The sequence below is a fragment of the Bos taurus genome, chromosome 4 (assembly GCF_002263795.3).
Source record: "Bos taurus isolate L1 Dominette 01449 registration number 42190680 breed Hereford chromosome 4, ARS-UCD2.0, whole genome shotgun sequence".
Taxonomy (NCBI): Eukaryota; Metazoa; Chordata; class Mammalia; order Artiodactyla; family Bovidae; genus Bos; species Bos taurus.
Window position 1 is genome coordinate 30,341,656 of NC_037331.1, and position 25,890 is coordinate 30,367,545.

The 25,890-nt window shown below is 39.1% G+C and overlaps 1 protein-coding gene across 1 annotated transcript in view; it reads left to right on the forward strand.

The window, feature by feature from the left end:
• Window positions 1-25,890, forward strand: part of DNAH11 (dynein axonemal heavy chain 11) — a 369,205-nt gene that overhangs the window by 17,191 nt on the left and 326,124 nt on the right. Inside the window, 3 exon segments of the mRNA XM_059885820.1 lie at window positions 4,666-4,899; window positions 6,715-6,882; window positions 20,235-20,351. Coding sequence (XP_059741803.1) covers window positions 4,666-4,899; window positions 6,715-6,882; window positions 20,235-20,351 — 519 coding nt within the window.

A 25,890-nucleotide genomic window follows, 5' to 3' on the forward strand; every position in this document is an offset into this window, starting at 1 on the left:
AATTTAATTGAACCATTTTAGAGGAGAAGGGAATGCTACCCATTCCAGTTTTCTTGCCTGGAGAATTCCAGGGACAGAGGAGCCTGGCAGGCTATATAGTCCATGGGGTCGCAGAAGAGTCAGACATGACTGAGCACACGGTGGAGTTAAATCACTTCTCTGAGCCTCAGTTTCTGCCCTTGTAAGTGCCTAGTTCATGGGCTGTTGTAAGGATCCAAGGAGAGAACCTAAATGAAATGCTCAGTGCAACATGTAATAGAAATCAGTAAAAATTCCACTAGTTGCAGCTCTTGATTGGAGATGACGGGTCACTTCCTTGCTATATTTTAGTGTCTCCTTTGGCTTCATTCTATTTCTGATTCTCTGTTGTGCAAACTCCGTTTTGCCCTTTTGTTAAGTGAGCGCACTGGGCCCTAATGGACATAGCTCATGTGAAAGGCTTTGATCCCTACTGCGGTTTTAACAACCATGACCACAGCTTCTCCCAAACCCCTTTTGAGGATCCTCATCTCATTTTGAGAATGATCCAAACTTTTACTGCAAAGCCCTGTTAGTGTAGAAACCTCAAAGATTGTCATTCATTTTTATAGATGGCTTGCAAAGAGCCCTGGTTACCTGTAAGCCTGTTAACCTATTATCCCTGGCCCCTGGTCAGTGTCCGTGGTCAAAGTTTGCCAAACTCCTGAGGAAATAACCTTGCTTCCCTTGTTCCTTAGTTACTATTCCTGGCTTATGTCCAAAGGTTTAGTTGACCCAATTTCCTAGATTCTCCAAGTAGACTTTGTAGTAAATCTGTCCCAACATGTAAGGAATCAAAAGTGGGCAGTGAGTAAACTTTCATGCCTGGGTTCTCTGAAGAGCTAACCTCTGCAGCGCCCATCACCACCTCCAGTTGTTTGTCGTCCAGCTGATTTTTAATGCCTTTTTAATGCACAGTGTGTATCTGCACGGCCGGTCAGCCGTGTGCGACTTTCTGCAACCCCACGGACTGTAGCCCATAGGCTCCTCTGTCCGCGACATTTCCCAGGCGAGAATACTGGAATGGGTTGCCATTTTCTCCACCAGGGGATCCTCCCAACCCAGGGGTCACACCTGTGTCTCCTGTGACTCTGGCATTGGCAGGTGGACTCTTTACTACTGTACCACCTGGAAGCCCCAGCAGGCACTGTATAGTTTCTTTTATTTGCCAGAATTCTTCTAAGCCCTTCACAAAAATCTATGAATTTAATCTTCTAGTGGCACTATGATATAGGTACTATTTGTTAGTAGATCCAGCTTATATTTAAAAAATAGTCCAGAAAGTCCAGAGTCCAAAGAAAGTCCAAAGTCCAGAAAGGAGAAATAGCATGCCCAAGGTCATCCAGCTTGTAAGAAAGAGCTCTTACCCATTATGTTATGCTCCATAGTTTAAAATAATTTTTATTTCTAATTAGCATGTAATATGTGTATACTAGTGATATCTGTAAAATATTGTATGACATTTATAATAATGGAAGTAGTCCTATAATTCCATCCCTCTCAAATTCAGCATTAAAAGAATTTTCCTTCCTCTAAAACTTATTAATACATTTTATCATATAATTTTTTTTACTATCTTCTTGAAAAGTTAATTTATTTTTATTGGATATGTAGATTGCTTCCAGCCACTTGTATTATAAGCAATATGTAGACAACAACTTTATACAAAAATCCTTTTTCCTTAACTTGGCTAATCAGCTTAATATAAATTCCTGATATTGATTAAGGGGTATAATCTTTTCATGACTCTTGAACAATATTTGATATATACAAATTATTTTAAAAGGTTTATGTTAATTGCATTGCTATTATTATGTGTAACAAGTTTTGCTATAATTCACCAGCTTTTAGCATTACCATTTTTTATAAATTTGCTGTTATGTGTGGGTATAGAATTATACCATGTTCTTTTAATTTTGTACTTTGCCCAGTTTGTGTGGTTACACATTTTATGTGTCTTTTATAATCTCCTTACCTAGTTTTTATGTACTTTGTTTCTGTGAATCTATAGACTTCAGTGTGTTTATGAAACATTGGAACCCTTGAACCCTTAGCTTATTATCAGAAGTCATAAGCTGGCATTCTGTTGACTGTGTTTGGCCAGTGGATCAATGCAGTGTTTTTATTTTGCATAGCATTTTGGAATTTTTATTTTAAAAAATGTTGCTAATGCTTAATTAGGTCTTGTTTAAATTCCAGCATTCTAGCCTCCACTGAAAAGTCAGGTTTCGCTACATTGGTTCTTCCATCCCCATTGACACAGTCAGCTGCTAGAGCTTCAGCTACCGCCTTTAGATGGGCCATGTGCTGTGCAGGTGACCTTGGTCTCCACCATCCACTGTTGTTCCTGATCTGCTTCACTCATTTTCCTTGTCTGTCTGATCTTTCTAGGCATTCCAGGCAGGGTCAGAAATCCTTTGTTACTTTAAAAGCAAATGTGTTTCTCTTTACTTGTTTTCTAACAGTGACTGTTAACCTAGTCATTTAGGCCAGACATATAAAAGGCATCATGTGACCACCTTGGATAATGGCACACTTTGGATAATGGCACAGTAATGGTGTCTTATTTTAGTGCCTTGCTTTTCTTCCATGGTTACCAAACTGTGCTTCCTGTTCGTTGTGAGTCATTACCACTCTAGGCCCCCCACTCTGTTCTACAGCTTACTTAGTGTCTCTCTTGGGGATATTCTCATTCACAAGATCCTAGATGACAAAGAGTTTAAGTCTCCAAGGTTGAGCTTGGAAAAGGGATGGTAGAATTAAGCAAGAGTCTATAAAGTCACATAAGATGGAAAAGCTGGGAGACAGGCATCAAACTAATAAAACATTGTAAATCAACAATACTCCAATGTAAAATAAAAATTAAATTTAAAAAATGCTATCATTGATAAATTCATTAATTGATTGGCTTATTGATAAAATAAACTGGTTAGTCATTTTTTATTTTATAAGGCTTTGGACGTGGGACCTGCTGCTGCGTCACTTCAGTCATGTCCGACTCTGTGCGACCCCGTAGATGGCAGCCCGCCAGGCTCCCCCGTCCCTGGGATTCTCCAGGCAAGAACACTGGAGTGGGTTGCCATTTCCTTCTCCAGTGCATGAAAGTGAAAAGTGAAAGTGAAGTCACTCAGTCATGTCCGACTCTTAGCCACCCCATGGACTGCAGCCCACCAGGCTCCTCCGTCCATGGGATTTGCCAGGCAAGAGAACTGGAGTGGGGTGCCATTGCCTTCTCTGATGGAATCCGTAACCCATACCAATGTGCAGACTCTTACAAAACTCAAATTACTGAGGGATTCCTGGGAGTTCTCATTCCTGTTCTGTGTGAAATTTAGCAACCTTTAGGGAGAGGTTAATTTTCCATCCAGCCTGAGTGAGAAATTAGTATAGACTGGGCATCTATAGCCAGAGTTGAAGGAACTTGTCAGTAGGCTTTTTAGACACCAAGTGAATGATATTCTTACTACTTTAAACATTTTTGTCTCAGAGTCTATATTTCTGGTAAAACTGTAGCCACTGCATGTAAAACTGTAGCCATTTATAGGAGGAGGAGGATAATACATCTGCATTTGGAAATCATTCCTTCAATTGACTGTGTTGAACCTAATGGCTTTTATTACATTCTCTTTTGAGATCTGTTACAGCTTTCTAAACAACTGTAGAATTAAAGGCATGCAATTTTACCTTTAATTTATATGAGGTGAAGATACATCAGGATTAGAATTTATAGGTTCTTGAGGTCCCTAAACAGGGATATTGTGAAGATTCATAACAAATAGGGGAAAGGGAAGAACTGAATGATGGTACTATGAGAGCTGCTACATGAATCTTCTGGTTTCTCTTTAATTGTTCTCATCTTTGCATTTCAACTATTCAAAATCAGTTCAAGTTGCTATATCTCGGCTAGATTTTATGTCCTGTAATGAGCTCCCAGAAGAGAAGTTAGTTAACCTAAAAGAATTGCCGGTGGTATAATCACCTATGTCAGCTCTTCCTCACCTTTGCAAGTGACCCTGTGCTGCCAGGTAACATGACCATATTTTTAAAATACATGATCTCATAGGTTTCCCCTCCTGGCTTCTACATTTCTTTATATGAAAAAAAAAAAAAATGTGCAGAGTATTTGCTGCCTCAAATAGCCATGCAAATTCTGATTACACAGTTGTTTTATCTTTGAAGCTTAGCAAAAACGCAGTCATGGTTGAATGTTTGATTCCAGTAATTACAGCATCTTCTGTAGATTTCTTTAATGTATACATGTATGTCATTAAAACCTAGTTACCTGAATTTCTAGAATTTGTGTCTTCTGTTTCACAGCATCGCTGGCCCAATTCTAGACATTGTTATTTGAAAATCCCTGGTGGCTCAGACGGTAAAGTGTCTGCCTGCAATGTGGTAGACCCAGGTTTGATCCTTGGGTCGGGAAGATCCCCTGGAGAAGGAAATGGCAACCCACTCTAGTATTCTTGCCTGGAAAATTACATAGACTGAGGAGACTGGTAGGCTACAGTCCATGGGATCGCAAAGAGTCGGACATGACTGAGCGATTTCACTTCGCTCACTGAAAAATAAAACATTTCATTGAAATGAATATTTTCAGGCAAACTATTAAACATAGTTTCTTATCATTCTTTCTTTGATTTCTAGGCAATAGCTTACCTTTCACCTGAAGATCTCTTGAAAGGGGAAATTGAAGACTGTCTGGAAAAGGTTCAAGTGACCATTAACATCTTAAAGACTTTCAAAAATTGTTTCTTCAACTATAGAAGAGGATTGGCAAGCTATTTTGTGGGAAATAAGGAACTGAAACCATGGGATTTCCAGTCTAATCTGGTGTTTCATAGATTTGACAAATTTCTTGATCGTTTCATGAAAATAGAGGTAATTACTTATTGGCTTCTAATTGATTTATATTATAGGTTAGTTAATTCAAAAGCCCTATATCTTTTAATCTGCTTCAGGGAACAGATTATTTATTCTATTTGAGTAGGAGGTGAGAAGTTTGCTTCCTTGGTGATTTTCATGAGGAGCTTACAAGGCCAGTACTGTCAAGATACAGTGAAAGTTTTAGTTACAGAGCTTTGTTTACATCCAAAGCTTTGGTTTCTTTTTTCAAAACTTCATTAATCTTTATGTATCAGTGACCTTTGTGATACTTGTGATCAAACCAGTCAATCCTAAAGGAAATAAGTCAATATTCATTGGAAGGACTGATGCTGAAGATGAAACTCCAATACTTTGGCCACCTGATGCAAAGAATTGACTCACTGGAAAAGCCCCTGATGCTGGGAAAGTTTCAAAGCAGGAAGAGAAGGGGATGACAGGGAATGAGATGGTTGGATGGCATAACTGACTCAATGGATATGAGTTTGAGCAAACTCTGGGAGTTGGTGATGGACAGGGAAGCCTGGCATGCTGCGGTCCATGCGGTCACAGAGTCGGACACAACTGAGCGACTGATCTGAATTGAATTGACCCTTGCCCTACAACATACTAAATTCCTAGAAGACAGTTGTAAATTGGGAAGCTATAAAATAATCCCTTTTTCCCTTTTACATGTTTGATGTTTTTATTGGGATTCCATACCTGAAAACCTATTTGATCATCTAAATATTATGGTAACTTTTAGTATATAAATATATATGCTGTACTATTAAAATATTAAAGCTATCCATGAAAATAGGTGAAAAGAATGTGAAAACATGTGCTCTGTATAAATGTTTTAAATGCCAAAAAGTCAAACATTGAATGAATTGCTGTGTGCCAAGTCACTTCAGTTGTGTCCTACTCTTTTTGACCCTATGGACTGTAGGGTCCATAGGCTGCTCTGTCCATGGATTCTCCAGGCAAGAATGTTGGAGTAGGTTGCCATGCCATTCTCCAGAGGATCTTCTGGACCCAGGGATCGAACCAGGGTGACTTAGTCTTCTGCATTGGCAGGAGGCTTCTTTAGCACCACCTGGAAGCCATGAATGAATGCATACATGTAAACACATTTAAACACCAGTTTCTATGGAGCCAGCTGGCTGCGATTTTTTTTTTTTTCTTTTCAGGTTTTGAACTGCCTTATTTTCTTTATGAAACTCTTTCTAGCAAGTTTGGGCTTTTTTGTTGTTAGATTTGTCAAATTTCATTCAAAATCAGAGTTTTATGTTTTGAAAATTCTCATCATTTAAGCAGCCCAAATGCCTTTTAATTTTTGGCTGTACCATGCAGTGTGTGTGATCTTAGTTCCCTGACCAGGGATTGAACCCATGCCCCCTGCACTGGGTGCAGAGTCTTAACCCCCGAACCACCAGAGAAGTCCTTCTGAATGACTCTTAAAGTCTGAGTGCCAAATGCATACCACTGGGCGACTTGCATCACGATTTCTGAACAGCCCATTCACCATAGCGTTGGTGGATCATGCCTGGGCATCTGACTTAGGATCAGAAGGATGTGGAATGAGAGAGTTAAATGTTTAGCTGTGGTTAAGTTAGATGTCACCTATACTGCTCAATAATTTTCAGTCCATGTGAAAATGGGAGTATAATTTTAAAAGTAGGCAGTTGATTTAAGTCATAATAACATTTTCCGTCATGTAAATGTCTATTGACTCACCAATTTTGAATGCTGGAAAATTTCTTTCTTTGAATCTTTAAAATGTTCTTTTCCTACTCAAGAGGGTGGAAAGATCTTTACTGTGTTTTTTCAAAGGATATATTTGTCACCATATTGGAATTTGAAAAGCTGGAAAGACTTGAATTTGGTGGTACCAAGGGAGCAATTTTAAATGGACAGATCTATGAGATGAGTGAAGAATTTATGAAACACTGGAAGATTTTTAAACAGCGCACGTATGACCCATCTGATTACAATAACATGGTAATGTTGTAGCTTTGTGTTTTCATTTCATAGATCTTACTTTAAAGCTGGGAAGGACAGTAGGTAACAGTGATAATAGGTTCTCTCCAGTCCAGCCTCTCTCGGATGAAAGAGGTGAAATGGCTTGCCTGGATTCTCTCATCTATTTCATGATAGAGCAGGGACTAGACTTAGGCCTTTGCATTTTCAGTTGGGAATATTTTAAACTATTTCTGATAAGGTAACAGTGGACCTCCATCTGGACTTGTTTCTTGTTGGTGTGTATTGAAAACTTACCATATTAACTCATCTTGATCTGATTATCTGGGGTCTGTGTAACTTGCATGTTTTATTTTCGTCTTTTCTTGAACCATTAAGTATATTTTTCATCTACTTGAATATTTAGTTTCACCTCATTTGTTGCATATATTATTAACATTATATAGTCTCCTTTTTGTTGTTCTTAGGAGATAATTGTTAATTTCATATTACTAATCTCAGGGAAAAGAGGGAAGCTTTTCAGGTTTACACTGCTTCTGTTTTCTGTTACTGCCCCAGGTTTGGGGCCGGGAGTTTACACTGTTTCATTATATAGTCTCCTTTTTGTTGTTCTTAGGATATAATTGTTAATTTCATATTACTAATCTCAGGGAAAAGAGGGAAGCTTTTCAGGTTTAAACTGCTTCTGTTTTCTGTTACTGCCCCAGGTTAGGGGCCGGGAGTTGCCTGTGAATGCCCCTGCAGCTCTGGGATAAAAATAGCTTCATTTTAGTGTTTTGCCATGATAGTGAAGCCCAGGTATCAAAAACAAAAAATAATAATTAGCTCTCATCCTCATTGTTTTTTGTGGAATGTGAATTTATTCACTATTATGTTTATATTTGGTCAAATAATTGACTCTTTGAAATATACAAGTACAGTGTGTTAGCTTTGTAAGGACATGGTCTGCAAGTGAATCCCTCTGAACTGTTGACAGCTTTTGGGAAGTGGAGTTAATAATAAGAATGATATAGCCATTGTGTGTCCTGCTAATTTGTGGAAAAGTAAGAGAAATCCAGATCTGTGGTGATGAATAGCCTGAGCTCTTCCCCAGAGCCTGGTAAGATGCCTGGCACGTGGCAGGCACTCAGGGAATATGGACAGAATGGGACTTTTGGGGGGACTTGGTTTAGCTCTTCTGAGCAACTGAACAGTGGAGTGTGAGACCCACGTTGTGCAGACCCTCAGGTGCCTTCGAGTTGCAGGAGGGTCTTGATTTATTCACGATTACAAATCCTGGTAGGTTTTCAGCATGCCATTAATATATATACAAATACATATTATATATATATATATTTCAGATATATATGTCTGGTATTTGTATTTAGTATTTTGAAGCCCCATTTATTTTGTAATTGAAAAGAACAAGGCTTACCTCTGATCTCCAAAGGTTGGAGACATCTATAGCCTTCCCTTGAAGTTCTCTTTCAACCTCCGGTCTGATTATCTTGACTTTGGTTATTCCATGAAATCAAAATGTGAATTAACTATAAATTCAGTTAATTGGTGTGCTTATATCAAAGATGACCTTTCTTTTTGTTTAATGTGTCTTGGTTATCAGTGTTGCCTCAGAATATTGCAGTGCTTATTTCTTTTTGGCTTGACTAAGCTGTTCATTTGTTGAACAGCTGAGTTCATTGTGTTCTGGTTTTGATGATGAAGTGAAGTCGCTCAGTCGTGTCCGACTCTTTGCCCGACCCCATGGACTGCAGCCCACCAGGCTCCTCTGTCCATGGAATTTTCCAGGCAAGAGTACTGGAATGGGTTGCTATTTCCTTCTCCAGGAGATCTTCCCGACCCAGGGTCAAACCTGGGTCTCCTGCATTGTATGCAGACGCTCTACTGTTTGAGCCACCAGGGAAGTCAGTGAAATTTGATGATGAAATCAGTTGGTAGTTTTTAGGAGACAATACTGTAGCCAACAAACTGCCTCCAAACTCACGTATTCATAGTGGTGTATTCCTTGACACGTGCCCAGCCCATGCCCTTCCTCTCCCGCTGCGCACACCGCTCTGTGTTCCCTGATGCCCATCGAGCAGTGCGGATGTAGCAGTCTTGTGCGTCATGTCAGCCTTCCTGCCCTTTGGTGTAGAAATGGCTTACATATGTTCCAGTAAATTAAAGAAACAGTGACTGCTAGTTTGTTTTTAGAAATGCTGTTACTGATTTCTCTCTCTTCATTAATCTCAAGCCTATCAGACAGGCTTTGAGCCTTTATTTATCAGAAGTTCTGCCACTGTGGTCTGTTGACAGAAGAGGGGGGCCTCAGGTGTGTCCATTAATGTGTCCTTCAGTTTCTGAATTGTTAATACTGAATTTAAAGGTCACTTTAGGTATTTGCTTTGATTTCTTCCTGTGGGACTATTTGAGATCTAGGCAATTATGGGGAGAGACTTGCTTTCTTAATTAATTAATTGAAACATGGAATATTGTAGATGTTTAAGGTATGCTGCCAAGTCGCTTCAGTCGTGTCCGACTCTGTGCGACCCCATGGACTGCAGCCTACCAGGCTTCTCCGTCCATGGGAGAACACTGGAGTGGTTGCCATTTCCTTCTCCAATGCATGAAAGTGGAAAGTGAAAGTGAAGTCGCTCAGTCGTGTCTGACTCTTAGCAACCCCATGGACTGCAGCCTACCAGGCTCCTCCATCCATGGGATTTTCCAGGCAACAGTACTGGAGTGGGGTGCCATTGCCTTCTCCCGTTTAAGGTATATAACATGCTAATTTGAAGCATTTATGTATTTTAAAAGCCATTGTAGTGATAATTAACACCCGTATCATGTTGCATAATTATCATTTCTTTTTAGTGGTGGAAATCATTAAGTTGTAGTCTCTTAGCAAGTTGGATGTTAGGGAGTATACACAGTGATACTGTATTAAATTGAACTTGACAAGAGGAATGCTTTCTGAACTGTTTGTGTTTAACTGATGGGCAGGTGACTTTAGGTTCAACGGTTAGGTTCAACCAACATTCTGAAGTGTGGCTTAATTAAATAAAATTCCCCAGATAGCTACGCAAGGATGGTGGATATTCTTGAAAGTAAGCCCTTGGCTCCACTAGAGTCAGTTATTCGGAGTTTGTTAATATTTACTGAACAAATGTTGGATGCCAGACATCGTGCCAAAGCTTTATACACATTCCTGCTTAATTCTTACTGTAACCCTGAGAGTAACCACAGGTAGTTTACAGAGGCAAGTAAACTACCGGAGATTACACAGTCCTCAGGGAGTGAAGCAGAAGTTCCAACTCGGAACTCTCAGCCTAGAGAGAGTTTTTGCTACGTTTTTGCTGTGCCATGTTCGCTCGTTAGTGTTTGTCTCCCTCCTTGCATCCTCATAGAAAAGAAGTCAGTAAGTTCATCTGGGGCAATGGGGGAACTCAGGCTGCAGACCTGTACCCTGAGGTGCAGGGACCCAAGATGCTGTGGCTATGTTCCTTTAGCTACTAGTTTGTAGTAGGAAGGTTGATCCAGATACCTAGCCCGTCATTACTCTAGGATCTAAAATTCACTTTGAAAGTAGTTATTAATCTATACTAGTTTGTGTTCCAGTTTCTACAATTAGTTCTCAGATCTGTTCTAGTCTTCTTAACTCTTTATTCTTTTGCTATTACAGTATATAGTATTTAAAAATTTTAGTTACATAAATTTGTCCTTAGTCATCTACGGGATTTTCATGTCTTGCCTGCTGGTACACTCAGCCATAATAGGAGCTCCTCACAATGACAAATTTCTTATTATACTAAGAACCAGGAAGATCTCAACTGAGCAAAAAGAGACAACTAATAGATGGCAGCATCAAGCTAAGACATGTTAGAATTATCTGACAGGGTTTTATAGAGCCATACTAAAAATGCTTCAGTAAGCAATTATCAACGTAATGAAACAAATAAAAAATAACCTCAGTGAAGAAATAGAAATTTTCACCAAAGAAATAGAAGATATAAAAAAAATTGGAATTTTAGAACCAAAAAAAAAAAAATAATTCAAAGAATACTGGACATTAATCCCTTATCCCGTGTATGATTTGAAAATGCTTTCTTCCATTCCATGGGTTATTGGATACTAATACCCATGAAACTGTCCTTTCATGCACAAAAGTTTTTAATTTTGATCAAGTCAAATATTTTCTTTTGTTGTCTGTGCTTTCGGTGTCATATCTAAGAAGTGATTACCAAATCCTATGTTCTAAAGATTTTGTCCAATATTTTCTCCTCAGAGGTTTATACTTTTAGCTCTTATATTTAGGTATTTGGTAAATACTGAGTTATTTTTTGTATATCTTGTAAGGTATATGAACAAAACTATATGACCAGCTTTGTTGTTCATAACTAATGTATAGAAGTACAACTGATTTTTGCATGCTGATTTTGCACCCTGCATCTTTGCTGCGTTTTTTATCTTTGGTGCAGAATCTTCAGAGTTTTCTGTATGTCAAATCATGTCATCTATTAACAGAGACAATTTTACCTATCTCTTTCCAGTTTGATTACTTCTTATTTCTTTTTCTCACCTAATTGCTCTAGCTAGTGCTTCCCATGCTTTGTTGAATAGAAGTGGTGGGAGTGAAACATCCTTGTCACGCTTGTCATCCTATCGGGACTGCTTTGCCTTTCACCATCGAGTGTGGTATGAACTGAGGGATCTTCATAGATGGCCTTTATCATGTTGATGACCTGTAGCATTTCTAGTTTGAGCGTTTTTATCATTAAAGGGTGCTGAATTTTGTCATTTTTTTCTGCATCAATTGAGATGATCACGGGGTCTTTTTCCTTCATTCCATTAATATGGTCTGTTATTGATTTCATTTGCCATCTTTGCATTCTGCAGATAAATCCACTGGGTCATGGTGTGTGGTTCTTTTGACATGTTGCTGGATACTATTTGCTAGCTTTTGTTGAGAGTGTTTATATCAGTATCTATAAGGGATCCCTGTCTGTAATATTCGTGTCATGTCTTTATTTGGCTTTGGTATCAGGGCAGTATATGCTTTATAAAATGAGTTAGGAAGTGTTCCCTCTTCACTTTTTCCGAAGAGGATTTTTGAGGAGGATTGGTGTCAATACTTCTTTAAGTGTTTGGTGGTGGTTACCAGAAAGCTATCTGGTCCTAGGCATTTTTTGTTATTTTTGGAAGTTTTTTGATGACTAGTCTCTGTACTAGTTATAGGCCTATTTAGTTTTTCTGTTACTTCATTATTCAGTCATGGTAGGTTGTATATTTCTTTATTTGTCCATTTCATCTGTTATATAATTTGTTATACTGCTGCTGCTGCTAAGTCGCTTCAGTCGTGTCCGACTCTGTGCGACCCCACAGACGGCGGCCCACCAGGCTCCCCCATCCCTGGGATTCTCCAGGCCAGAACACTGGAGTGGGTTGCCATTTCCTTCTCCAATGCATGAAAGTGAAAAATGAAAGTGAAGTCGCTCAGTCGTGTCTGACTCTTCGAGACCCCATGGACTACAGCCTACCAGGCTCCTCCGTCCATGGCATTTTCCAGGCAAGAGTACTGGAGTGGGGTGCCATTGCCTTCTCCAAATTTGTTATACAATTGTTCATAAAACATTTTTATGATTCTTTTTACTTCTGTAAAATTGGTAGTAATTACTCAGGTTTCATTTTAGTAATTTTGTTTCCCTCTTTTTTCTTTAGTCAGTCTGTCTAAATGTCAATTTCATTTTTTCCCAAAGAATGAAATTTTTGGTTTTGTTGCTTTTTCTGTTTTTCTGTTATTGACTTCATTTATCTCCACTTTGATCTTGATATTTTTCCCTTTCCTCTGCTAGCTTTGGTATTAGTAACGTGTAAAGTTAGGTTATTCAGTTAAGATCCCCCTTTTTTAATGTATATGTTTATAGTGATAATTTTTCCCTTAATACTATTTCTGATGTATTCCTTAAGTTTGACTTTGTTGGGCTTTTTTTTTTTTTCCCCCATTTATGTCAAGGTGTTCTTAATTTCCCAGGTCATTTCTTGTTTGACTCACTGCTTGTGGGAGGAATGAACTCATACAGAGTATGTTCTTAGATGACAATGGAATCAAACTAGAAATCAGTAATAGAAACATGACAGGGAAAGCTCTAAACACTTAAAAGCCAAAGATCACATTTCTAAGTATTCTGTGAATCGAAGTAGTAGTCTCAAGGGAAATAAAACAGAGGACTGAATGAAAATGAATGAAATGAAAATACAGTATTTCAGAATTTGTAGGAACAGCTTAAAGCAGTTATGAGGGAAATTTATAGCACTAACTGCATACATTAAAAAAGAGGAAAATATCAAATCAGTAATGTTTCTACCCTAAGAACCTAGAAAAAAATGAGAGCAAATAGACACAAATCAGAAAGAAGGGAAAAATCAGAAGGGAAGAGCAGAAATCAATGATGTTGAAAACGAATAATAAAGTCAGTGAAGCTAAGAGTTAGTTCTTTGAAAAGACAAAACTCTAGAAAGACTACAAAGAAAAAAAAATTACCAATGTCAGGAGTGAAAAAGAGCTACCATTACATGTTCTGCAGATATCAAAAGAATAATGGGTAATACCAAAAAACAAACAAAAGAATAACCTCTATACATAAATTTGATAACTTTGATTAAATAAAACAATTCCTCAAAAAATTCAAATTACCACAACTCACCCAATATGAAATATTGAAAATTGAGATATAATCGACATGTTACATTATATTAGTTTTAGGTGTACAACATAATTTGTTACGTGTATATGTTGTGAAATGATTATCACAGTAAGTTTACTTAACATCTGTCATCACAGATACTTAAAAAAATTTTTTTTCTTGTGAGGGTGAGAAAAATTGGATTTGTATTTAAAAACTTCCCCCAAAGAAAATATTGATGCCTGGGGTGTTTCACTGGAGAATTCTACCAAATATTGAAGAATTACAGGCACCCCTCATTTTTCCGTTTGTGCTTGCCAGATCCTGTGGGGTTTTTGTTTTTGTTTTTCTTTTTCTTTTTTTTTAGTTTTATTTTATTTTTAAACTTTACAATATTGTATTAGTTTTGCCAAATATTGAAATGAATCCGCCACAGGTGTACCCTCGTTCCCCATCGTGAACCCTCCTCCCACCTCCCTCCCCTACCCTCCCTCTGGGTCGTCCCAGTGCACCAGCCCCAAGCATCCAGTACCGTGCATCGAACCTGGACTGGCGACTCGTTTCATACATGATATTATACATGTTTCAATGCTATTCTCCCAAATCTCCCCACCCTCTCCCTCTCCCACAGAGTCCATAAGACTGATCTATACATCGGTGTCTCTTTTGCTGTCTCATACACAGGGTTATTGTTACCATCTTTCTAAATTCCATATATATGCGTTAGTATACTGTATTGGTGTTTTTCTTTCTGGCTTACTTCACTCTGTATAATAGGTTCCAGTTTCATCCATCTCATTAGAACTGATTCAAATGTATTCTTTTTAATGTCTGAGTAATACTCCATTGTGTATATGTACCACAGCTTTCTTATCCATTCATCTGTTTTTGTTTCTTTACAGATTGAAGGTTCGTTGCAACCCTGTACTGATCAGTATCATTTTTGCAGTAACACCTGCTTGCTTTGTGTTGGTCACATTTTAGAAAATTTCACAATATCTCAAACTTCTTTGTTATTACTATATTTGTTATGGTGATCTGTGATCTTTGACATTGTTACTATGACTCATTAAGGCTCAGATGATGGTCAGTATTTTTTAGTGATAAAGTGTATATAGTGTGTGTATATATATATGTATATATATTTCAGATTCTTTTCCCATTTAGATTATTACAGAATATTGAGTAGAGTTTCCTCTGCTATACAGTAGGTCCCTATTATCTATTTTGTATATAGTCATGTGTATATGTCAATCCTAGTCTCTTAATTTATCACTTCCTGTCATGTTTCCCCTTTGGTAACCACAAGTTTGATTTTGAGATCTCTGAGTCTGTTTTTGAGTTGTAAATAAGTTCATTTGTATCTCTTTTTTTTGGCTGTGCTGCACATGCGGGCTTTCCTGGTAGATCAGCTGGTAAAGAATCCACCTGCAATGCAGGAGACCCCGGTTCAATTCCTGGGTTGGGAAGATCCCCTGGAGGAGAGATAGGCCACCTACTCCAGTGTTCTTGGGCTTCCTTGGTGGCTCAGTCAGTAAAGAATCTGCCTGCAATGCGGGAGATTTGGGTTCGATCCCCCTGGGTGGGAAGATCCCTTGAAGGAAGGCATGGCAATCCACTCTGGTATTCTTGCTTGGAGAATCCCCAAGGACAGAGGAGCCTGGTGGGCTACAGTCCATGGGGTTGCAAAGAGTTGAACACCACTGAGCGACTAAGCACATACACAGTATGCCGGATCTTGGTTCCCTAAGATGCTAAGTTGCTAAGTCACTTCAGTCGTGTCCGACTCTGTGCGACCCCATAGACGGCAGCCCACCAGGCTCCCCCGTCCCTGGGATTCTCTAGGCAAGAACACTGGAGTGGGTTGCCATTTCCTTCTCCAATGCATGAAAGTGAAAAGTGAAAGTGAAGTCACTCAGTTGTGTCCGACTCTTCGAGACCCCATGGACTGCAGCCCACCAGGCTCCTCCGCCCATGGGATTTTCCAGGCAAGAGTACTGGAGTGGGGTGCCATTGCCTTCTCCGCTTAGTTCCCTGACCAGGGATCAAACTTGTGTCTCCTGCAGTGGAAACATGGAGTCCTAACCACTGGACTGCTAGGGAATTCCCCATTTGTATCATTTCTAAAATTAGATTCCACTTACAAGTGATAGAATATGACTAATGTGTTTCTCCGTCTGACTTCACTTAGTATGGTGATATCCAGGTCCATCCATGTTGCTGTAAATGGCGTTACTTCATTGTTTATGGCTGAGTGATATTCCATTGTATGTATATGTACCACATCTCTCTTATCCATTCCTCTGTCAATGGACATTTAGGAGAATCCCAGGGACGGGGGAGCCTGGTGGGCTGCCGTCTGTGAGGTCGCACAGAGTTGGACACGACTGAAGCAACTTAGCAGCAGCAGCAGCAGCATGTCTTGTCTATTATAGTGCTGCATGTATAGGTGTGCATGTATCTTTTCAAATTATGATTTTCTCCAAGTATACACCCAGGAGTGGGAGTGCTGGATCATACTGTGGTTTTAGTTTTAGTTTTTTAAGGATTCTCCATACAGTTCTCCATAATGGTTGTACAAATTTATATACCTACAGTATAAGAGGGTGCCCTTTTCTTCACACCCTTTCCAACATTTATTGTAGATTTTTTGATGATGGACATTCTGACAGGTGTGAGGTGATACCTCATTGCAGTTTTGATTTGCAGTTCTCTGATAATTAGTGATATTGAGCATCTTTTCATGTGCTTTTTGACCATCTGTCTGCCTTCTTTGAAGAAATGTCTGTTTAGATCTTCTGCCCATTTTTTATTGGATTGTTTGGGGGTGTTCTTGATATTGAGCTACATGAACTATTTGTATATTTGGGAGATTAATACCTTGTTGGTCACTTGCAAATATTTTCTCCTATTCTTTGGGTTGTCTTTTCATTTTGTTTATGGTTTCCTCTGCTGTGCAGAAGTTTTTAAGTTTAATTAGGTCCCATGTATTTATTTTTGTTTTTATTTTCATGATTCTCCGAGGTAGATCCAACAAGATAGAGATATAGATTTATGTCAGAGAATGTTCTCCCTATATTTTCCACTAGGAATTTTATAGTTTCTGGCTTTACATTTAGGTCTTTAATCCATTTTGAGTTTATTCTTCTGTGTGGTGTTAGGGAGTGTTCTGATTGCATTCTTTTACATGTAGCTGTCCAGTTTTCCCAGCACCACATGTTAAAAAGACTGTCTTTTCTCCATGGTATGTTCTTGCCCCCTTTGTAATAGTTTAGCAATTTAAAAACTTTGATGCATTAGGTTTTTGACCATATTCAACATCCATTCATGATGGGGAAAAAAATTCTCAGAAATAGGAATAGCGGGACCTTCCTCAAATTGATAAAGAATAACTACCAAAAGCCTCAAGGACATTATACATAATGGAAAGGACCTCCTTATATCCCAAACACAAAGCGTATATTTGGCTGCCTACTCAACATCTCCACTTGTATATTTAATAGACATCACCAGCATGCTTTACCTCTCCCCAAGCCTATTCTTCCTTGTATTCTTCAACTCAAAAATACTCCATATAGTATACTGCTTAGTGGAAAATATAGGAGCCATCCATGATCTTACTCTTTTCTCATGATAAGTAAGCATCAGGTTCTGTCATATAAACCCTGAGAATATATCACCCTGAAAATATATACAGATCTCATCTCTGAGCCAGGTTATTGCCTTTGCTCCTAAACTTCTCCTTCAGGCCCTGTATTGGCTCCATCACATCTGTTCTTCACACAGCAACTTGATTGCCTATTAAGAGCTAAATTAGACCATGATATTTCTCTACCTAAAACGTCAGAATTTCTCATGTTACTAATAAGGGCAATTTAGGAGTTTTTAGAATATAGAAAAAATGGTTTTGAGTAGCACCAGTATATTGTTTATTCTCTAATAAGATTGAGAAATAGCTATGCGCTGGGAATGTTAAATATTGGTACTGTCCCTGTGAGAAGAAACCTGGGTACATTACTCATAGATTAAAACCCAGTGGGAGAATCCAGGTAGTCAGTTACACAGAGTGCTCAGTGCCAGGGTATGAAAAGTGCTGTGTGCCATGGGAGTATTTGTGAAGGGCCCCTTTCCAGGGGAGGTGAAAGGGAAACTGAGACAATGCCTGAAAGAGAAGTAGAACTGGAAAAATAAATAGAAATGAAGCAGGTGAGGAGTAGGTGAAAAGAAAGTGATTAGAGAAAATTGTGTTATACACAGAGCACCAGTGTGACAAGGCAGGCCTGGCTAGATCCGAGAGTGTGAAGAGGGAGAGACGCTGGAATAGTCAGGAGGAGTAAGCAGGGTTCACATCACAAAGGACCTTGTAGATGAGGCCAGGACTGTGAGACTTCACCCTAAAAGTTAAGGATTCCGTACTGAGACATGGAGAATTACTAGTACGAGAGTGACATATGATTTCTATTTTAGAAAGCTTGTTTAGATTGCAGTTTAGAGAATGATGGGGGAGGTGAGATTAAAGGTAAAGAGAGCTGTTTAAATATGATAAACAGAAGTCTAGCCAAGTGGTAATGGTGATTGAGATGAGGGTGATGCCTGGACGATGGAGAATACATAGGAGAAAAGACAGATAACACTTTGAGCAAGAGAGGAAGAAGTCAAAGAGATTGCCAGAGTTTTTGTTAGGGTTTATAGAATGAGGAGTGTCTTTATAGAGAGGATGAGTTCCCATTTGGCAACCCCATGGACTATAGCCCACCAGGCTCCTCTAGTATTTTCTAGGCAAGAATGTTGGAGTGGGTTGCCATTTCCTACTCCAGGGGATCTGTCCAATCCAGGGGTCGAATCCTGGTCTCCTTCATTGCAGACAGATTCTTTGCCATCTGAGCCACCAGGGAAGCCTTTGTATATAATAAATTTGAGTTATCTGGGGGATTTCCTGAGGGAGATGTCCCCTCAGCAATTCTGAATTCAGGCTGAGCTGACAGGAGAGGTTAGGAGAGAGATCTGTTATGGGAAATAAGTATTTGTTCCTTCCCTAATGGCTGGATGGCGTCACTGACCTGATGGACGTGAGTTTGAGCAAGCTCTGGGAGTTGGTGATGGACAGGGAATCCTGGCCTGCTGCAGTCCCTGGGGTTGCAAAGAGTCAGACACAACTGAGCAACTGAACTGAACTGAGATGTTGATTATTTGTTAATTGTTCAAATAATGTTTGAGGATCTTAAGTTGTATGTTCCTTGTTGCCACACTGAGATGAGGGGCAAGGTAGGCTTGTTACAACTTGTTGGGCATTTGTGTCTACTTTTAAAGGTCAGTGATCCTTGAATGAAGAGACTGTTTGGCCTTCATTCAAAAGTAGAGACTTCCTCTTGATGCTAAATAAGACATTGCTGTGTATGATGCACAGTGCTCTAGAACTGTGCTGTTACACTATTTTCTAGTGTGTATTAAATTTAGCATAAGGTGCATTCCTTCATAGAAACATCCAAAATCATGGTTGGAGTGTGGGCTCTGGAGCCAGGTTCAGATCAGATCAGATCAGTCGCTCAGTCGTGTCCAGCTCTTTGCGACCCCATGAATCGCAGCACGCCAGGCCTCCCTGTCCATCACCAACTCCCGGAGTTCACTGAGACGTCCATCGAGTCAGTGATGCCATCCAGCCATCTCATCCTCTGTCGTCCCCTTCTCCTCTTGCTCCCAATCCCTCCCAGCATCAGAGTCTTTTCCAATGAAGCCAGGTTACCTGGTTTTAAATTCTGGCCCTGCTGTCAACTAGTGGTATGACTGTGGACATAAACTTCTCAGAGTTTATTTTGTTGCCCATAAAATGGGAAAAATATTACCTACATTATATATTGTTAGAATTGAGCTAATAATGTAAAACATTTAAAATAGAACTGAATAAATGTTAGCCGTCGTTATTGTTATTATTCCTGTTAGTATTATTAATAGAAAAGGCTCAGGCTATGGAGGTAACAAAGGGACCCATTAAGTGTGTGGTGCACACTCCTGGGGTGGCTTGACTGGGAAGCCCAAAGTGGTTGTGAATTTCTGGGGCCTCACTGAAGACTGAGTTGGAATGCTATGCAGATGATGGTTATTTTGTCTTTGTTTCACTCTTTGTAATTATGAGAGTGGGTGTTTATGTATTAAGAGGAAACTGGGGGTTGTTAACCGCATGTTAGTAAGAAACTGGGGAAATGGAAAGAGTGTTACGTTATGTCTGTATCTCCAGTGATGTTTTCTTACAGACAGACCTGTGGATTTTAGTTCTCACTTGAAGAAATACTGTTTTCTGGCAGGTTTTCTGCTCCGTAAAAAAACAAAATAAAAACTTAATTTTTAAACTCTAGATGTACTAAATTTATAATGAGGCAAGATTATTTTTTTTCCTTTTTCTTTTCTGTAAAGCTTTGCTTTTTAAATTTATAATCAAAATAGCGTGGAGAAGGGTGGATCAGTAGGCCAAAGTTCTGATGTTGGGGTCTGAGCCAGTGGAAGGCATTGTGGAAACGTGAGCTGATGGTGCTAGATGTTCACTGCTCTATAAATAAGGCTGTCACGGAGCACTTAGTCAGATACAGCTGTTTCTTTCCTAGAATCCTACTATGAAAAATCATTCAGAGAGAAAAAGAGAGAGGTGTCACGCTTTTGTGATTGATATTTTCATTGTTGGATTCTTTCCTGAGAACTAATATTTTATTTTGAATTTTATAGGAGTTTGAAAGTGATTATGTTGTATTTAAGTCCAAAACTCTGGATTTTGACAGAAGGCTTGGGACAGTTCTTTGTGAAGCTTTCTTCAACTGCAATGGTCTAGAAGCTGCGTTTAAGGTTAGTTCTAAAGAAGTTATTAAAAAAAAAGTTTTAGCAATGAATAATGTAAAACTATTAGATGAAAAGAGGGAATACATTCTTTTCTGATTCAGGTGAACTATTAACTAGTCACATTCTTTTCATATTCAGCTCACTGAATTATAAACTTTGAATATCACACTAATGAATAATGACATTGACCTTGGACAAGGTCAGTTTTAGGACATCTGACTGTTGATCTTTGCTTCAATTCATTGTTCTTTCATTACCTTTAGAGCAAGTTTGGGAAGACCTGTGAAGTACTGATTCAGAATTAAGCCACAGTGAAAAGTGAAAAATACCAGTTAATTCAAAACTTTCTTTTCTTTACCATTGTTTATATAGGTTGGGTTCACCTGCCCACTTTATTGATCTGACTGAAATAAATAACAGTTTCAATTCTGTTCAGTCTCTCAGTCGTGTCCAACTCTTTGCGACCCCATGAACCGCAGCACGCCAGGCCTCCCTGTCCATCACCAACTCCCGGAGTTCACTGAGACTCACGTCCATTGAGTCAGTGATGCCATCCAGCCATCTCATCCTCTGTCGTCCCTTTCTCCCCTGCCCCTAATCTCTCCCAGCATCAGACTCTTTTCCAATGAGTCAACTCTTCACATGAGGTGGCCAAAGTACTGGAGTTTCAGGTTCAGCATCATTCCTTCCAAAGAAATCCTTCAGAATGGACTGGTTGGATCTTCTTGCAGTCCAAGGGACTCTCAAGAGTCTTCTCCAACACCACAGTTCAAAAGCATCAATTCTTCAGCGCTGAGCCTTCTTCACAGTCCAACTCTCACAGCCATACATGACCACAGGAAAAACCATAGCCTTGACTAGACGGATCTTTGTTTGCAAAGTAATGTCTCTGCTTTTGAATATGCTGTCCAGGTTGGTCATGACTTTCCTTCCAAGGAGTAAGCATCTTTTAATTTCATGGCTGCAGTCACCATCTGCAGTGATTTTGGAGCCCCCCAAAATAAAGTCTGACACTGTTTCCACTGTTTCCCCATCTATTTGCCATGAAGTGATGGGACCAGATGCCATGATCTTCGTTTTCTGAATGTTGAGCTTTAAGCCAACTTTTTCACTCTCCTCTTTCACTTTCATCAAGAGGCTTTTTAGTTCCTCTTCACTTTCTGCCATAAGGGTGGTATCATCTGCATATCTGAGGTTATTGATATTTCTCCTGGCAATCTTGATTCCAGCTTGCGTTTCTTCCAGCCCAGCGTTTCTCATGATGTACTCTGCATATAAGTTAAATAAACAAGGTGACAATATACAGCCTTGATGTATTCCTTTTCCTATTTGGAACCAGTCTGTTGTTCCATGTCCAGTTCTAACTGTTGCTTCCTGACCTGCCATACAGATTTCTCAAGAGGCAGGTTTTTCTTTAAGCATAAGACACCAATTACCAGACATGCCATTGTTTATCAACAAAGGAAAATACTGCCAAAAGATTAGGATGCTGTTGATTATATAACATAATCTAGTTTCAAAGGTGTTAAAACATGAAAGAATGTTTATCATGCTGCTCCTGCTGCTAAGTCGCTTCAGTCGTGTCCGACTCTGTGCAACCCCATAGACGGCAGCCCACCAGGCTCCGCTGTCCCTGAGATTCTTCAGGCAAGAACACTGGAGTGGGTTGCCATTTCCTTCTCCAGTGCATGAAAGTGAAAAGTGAAAGTGAAGTCGCTCAGTCGTGTACCACTCCTAGCGACCCCGTGGACTGCAGCCTACCAGGCTCCTCGGTCCATGGGATTTTCCAGGCAAGAGTACTGGAGTGGGGTGCCATTGCCTTCTCCGAATGTTTATCATAGAACTGATGAAATACAGTATAGTGTATGAATAGTCGAACTTGCTTGTCAAAGAAGAGAATCTGTAAAGTGTAAACTTAGATGACATCCCCAAAGTGGAATGAGGACTCCGTGTCAGTGGAAACAGCTAGAGAATTGTGGACACAATTCATTGAAGATTGCAGTGCAAAACAAAATAACAGACCCAGACTTTGTCAGAGATAATTGCTTGATTTTGATCTTAAAATTCAAATAAATTGGTCAGATGGTGGTTAAGCTGCTAGTGTCTTCTAACGCCGTCAACCGTTTTAACACAGGGAAGTCACAGGGCCCAGGGTTCTCTGTTATGAGCCCTTGGATGAAACTGAGATGCCGCCAGCTGAAATATGTAGCCTGTTGTTATAAAATAATACCACCCGTCATGCCATCTCTCAGAAGTTACTGTGGTTTTTAATACTGCCAGACCTTTTCTTTGACTAGATATGCATACATATTTCTCTCTGCGAAAAATGACATATTCTGAACTCTGCAATCTTTTTGTAGCCTTTTCAAGAAGCAGTGAATCATAAATATTTTTACTTTAATAACAGATTTCAACAATGCCATTTTTAGTGGCTATGCACTAGTCTATCATATTCTCTGTTACTGGACTTCCTTTCAGACTTTCGGAAATCATGGCAAGAAAGAATGTGGAGGAAAATCTGAATTACAGAGGCTCCTACCTTTTCTCTTTTCTCACAGGCATTCATATGGATTCTGTTTTCACATGCCAATTATTTTTCTTAACAGTTTTATCTCTTCACTGTCATGTATTGTTTCTTTGATTCTCAGCATATTTGTACCTTGTCTACTGAAAAACACAGCATAAGCTGCTGCCCTTATAAGCTCTCCAGGGGTGGGGCATCATCTTAGAGCTTTTGTTATATTTAGCTCACCTTTTGCAATCCTTTATATAAAGCAGCCACTTAATAACTGTGACATTAGCAGGGCTGACTGGTTGTCACAGTCCTGCAATGACACGCAGATGGAGATAAACTGCAGCAAGAGTCGTGGCAGAAGGAAAAAAATGACAGGGTTGTGTATTTAAGGAGAAAATTATTTCTACTATAGGTCCAGGTTGATGAACTCTGCCCAGTTACTGTTGTGTCCTGGGGAGTAAATACCTGCAGACTCTAAAGACCAGGACCCAGCAAAGCCATGAGCAGGAAGGGCCCTGAAAGCCAACAGTATAAAACTGTGGCAGAGTTAGCATTCAATAAACATTAAAACAAAATGCTGATGGAAGGCTTTTTAAAATTTACAGTATCTCTACATGGAGACTGAAGTATGTAGGGTAAGTATTGAGAAAAGTCTTTAGGTGAAATAACAGAACACTAGAAAATTGTGAAGTGTATGTGGTTCATACGGCAATAGATTTAAAAAAATCTGAAAAAGAGACAAATTTAGGAAAAACATAAATATTGCATAATGAAACCGAGAAGTAGAAGAAAATCAAGGTAAACCTTACAGACCTCTAATGGAATATTTAGGAAGGAAGCATGTATTGAGTATCAGTCTTGACTCTTTCGAGATTGATATGAAGGACAGAATCTGTTGTCTTCATAAAAAAGCTCTTAGCGCTGATGTGACAAGGAAACCAGAAGTTCAAATGACCTTTATTCTCATCCTGGAAGATAATTTTTATTTATCTGCGATGTTGAAAAATTAAGGTAATATGTACTGCTTTAAAAGTTAAGACTTTAACTACTAATTTCTGGCTTTACTACCTCCCCCCAAAATATTTTCTCTCTCTTTCCTATTTTACACTTGGAGTTAAGTTCCACTAAGCACGTCAGCTGGGCAAAATGAGATGTGGCTGGGAAGCTTCTAGTATCGTTTCAGTTGTAGTTGACATAAAAAGGGTTTGAAAGAGGACGCTGTGAAATAGGTGTGTTTCCTTACTGTAGTTAGAGTCCAATTCTTTATGAAACCTTTAAGGCCATTTTTGCTTCAGAATGTTAACATAAAGTCCAAATGTAACAGAACAGTGGTTGTAAGAAGAAAAGTTAATACTTTGCATTTTGCTCAGTGGCAACTAACCAAGCGGAGTTTAAATATTTAGTAGTTTCTACAGTACTTTATATTGAAATATAGTTGATTTACAATGTGTTAGTTACAGGTGGTCAGCAAAGTGGTTTGGTTTTACACATATATACATATATATTCTTTTTAAAATTCTTTTATAGATTATTACAAGATACTGAGTATAGTTTCCTGTGCTAAACAACATGTCGTTGATTATTTTTTTTTATAATAGCAATGTCAGTATGTTAACCTCAAACTCCTAATTTATCCCTCCCCTCACCGTTTCCCGTTTGGTAACCCTAAGTTTTGTTTTCTATGTACATGAGTCTGTTTTTTTTTTGTAAGTAAGTTCATTGGTATCATTTGTTAGATTCCACATGTAAGTGATATCACATATTTGTCTTTCTCTAACTAACTTGATTTTGTATGATGATTACATGTTGCTGCAAATAGCATTATTTCATTATTTTTATGGCTGGGTAATATTCCATTATATGCATACAGTATCTTCTTTATCTGTCATCTGTCAATGGACGTTTAGGTTGCTTCCAAGTCTTGGCTATTGTGAATAGTGCTACAGTGAGTACTGGGGCGCATGCATTCTTTTGAGCCATGGTTTTCCCTGGATATATGCCTAGGAGTGGGATTGCTGGATCATATGGTAGCTGTATTTGTAGATTTTTTTTTCTTGGTTTTTTTTTTCATTTTATTTTATTTTAATTTTTTTAATTTTATTTTATTTTTAAACTTTACAATATTGTATTGGTTTTGCCAAACATCGAAATGAATCCGCCACAGGTATACATGTGTTCCCCATCCTGAACCTTCCTCCCTCCTCCCTCCCCATACCATCCCTCTGGGTTGTCCCAGTGCACCAGCCCCAAGCATCCAGTATCGTGCATCGAATCTGGACTGGCGACTCTTTCTATATATGATATTATACGTATTTCAATGCCATTCTCCCAAACCGTCCCACCCTCTCCCTCTTCCTAAGGAATCTCCACACTTTTCTTCATAGCGGCTGCACCAATTTCTTTCCCACCAACAGTTTTACAGTAGTTCTAATTGATATTACTAGAAAAAAGGCCAGCATGTGTTTATTTCAATTGCCTCAAAGATATGGTTAGATCTCCATTTCTGTTTGTATAATTTTTTTCTTTGTGTTGATTTTTTTTATAGTGAGTAGTTTTTAGGAAATCTTTACAAAATGTTTACAGTGATGCTGCTTTTTAACAACAGCAATTTTGGGGATACACCCATTAGTGTAGTTCTGAGAGGAATAACAAAGCTCTATCTTTAGCCATGTCACATCACTAACAGGGCAGGAATCTTGGTATATAGTTTTCTGCCACCTTGATGATACTTAGTTATTTTGAGGAAATACTTCTTTTTATTTCAAAGAAAGTATCTATGGAACAGGCCTAATAACTAACATTTTCTGAAGCCCACACAGAGTAAGTAACTAACAAAAGAACAGTTTTAAGTGGCACCTGGGCTGATGGGAGGCCGCACAAGGTAGCCGAGGCTGCCCCGGCGCCAGACCGCTCAGCGCCAGTGTCAAGTGATGACTCTGTCTTAGCTCTGCCAACTCGGGCAAGTCGTCCCCTGCCCGCAACTCAGTTTCTTTATCTGGAGCATGTGAGAACAGCATTTTTAACTCCCTT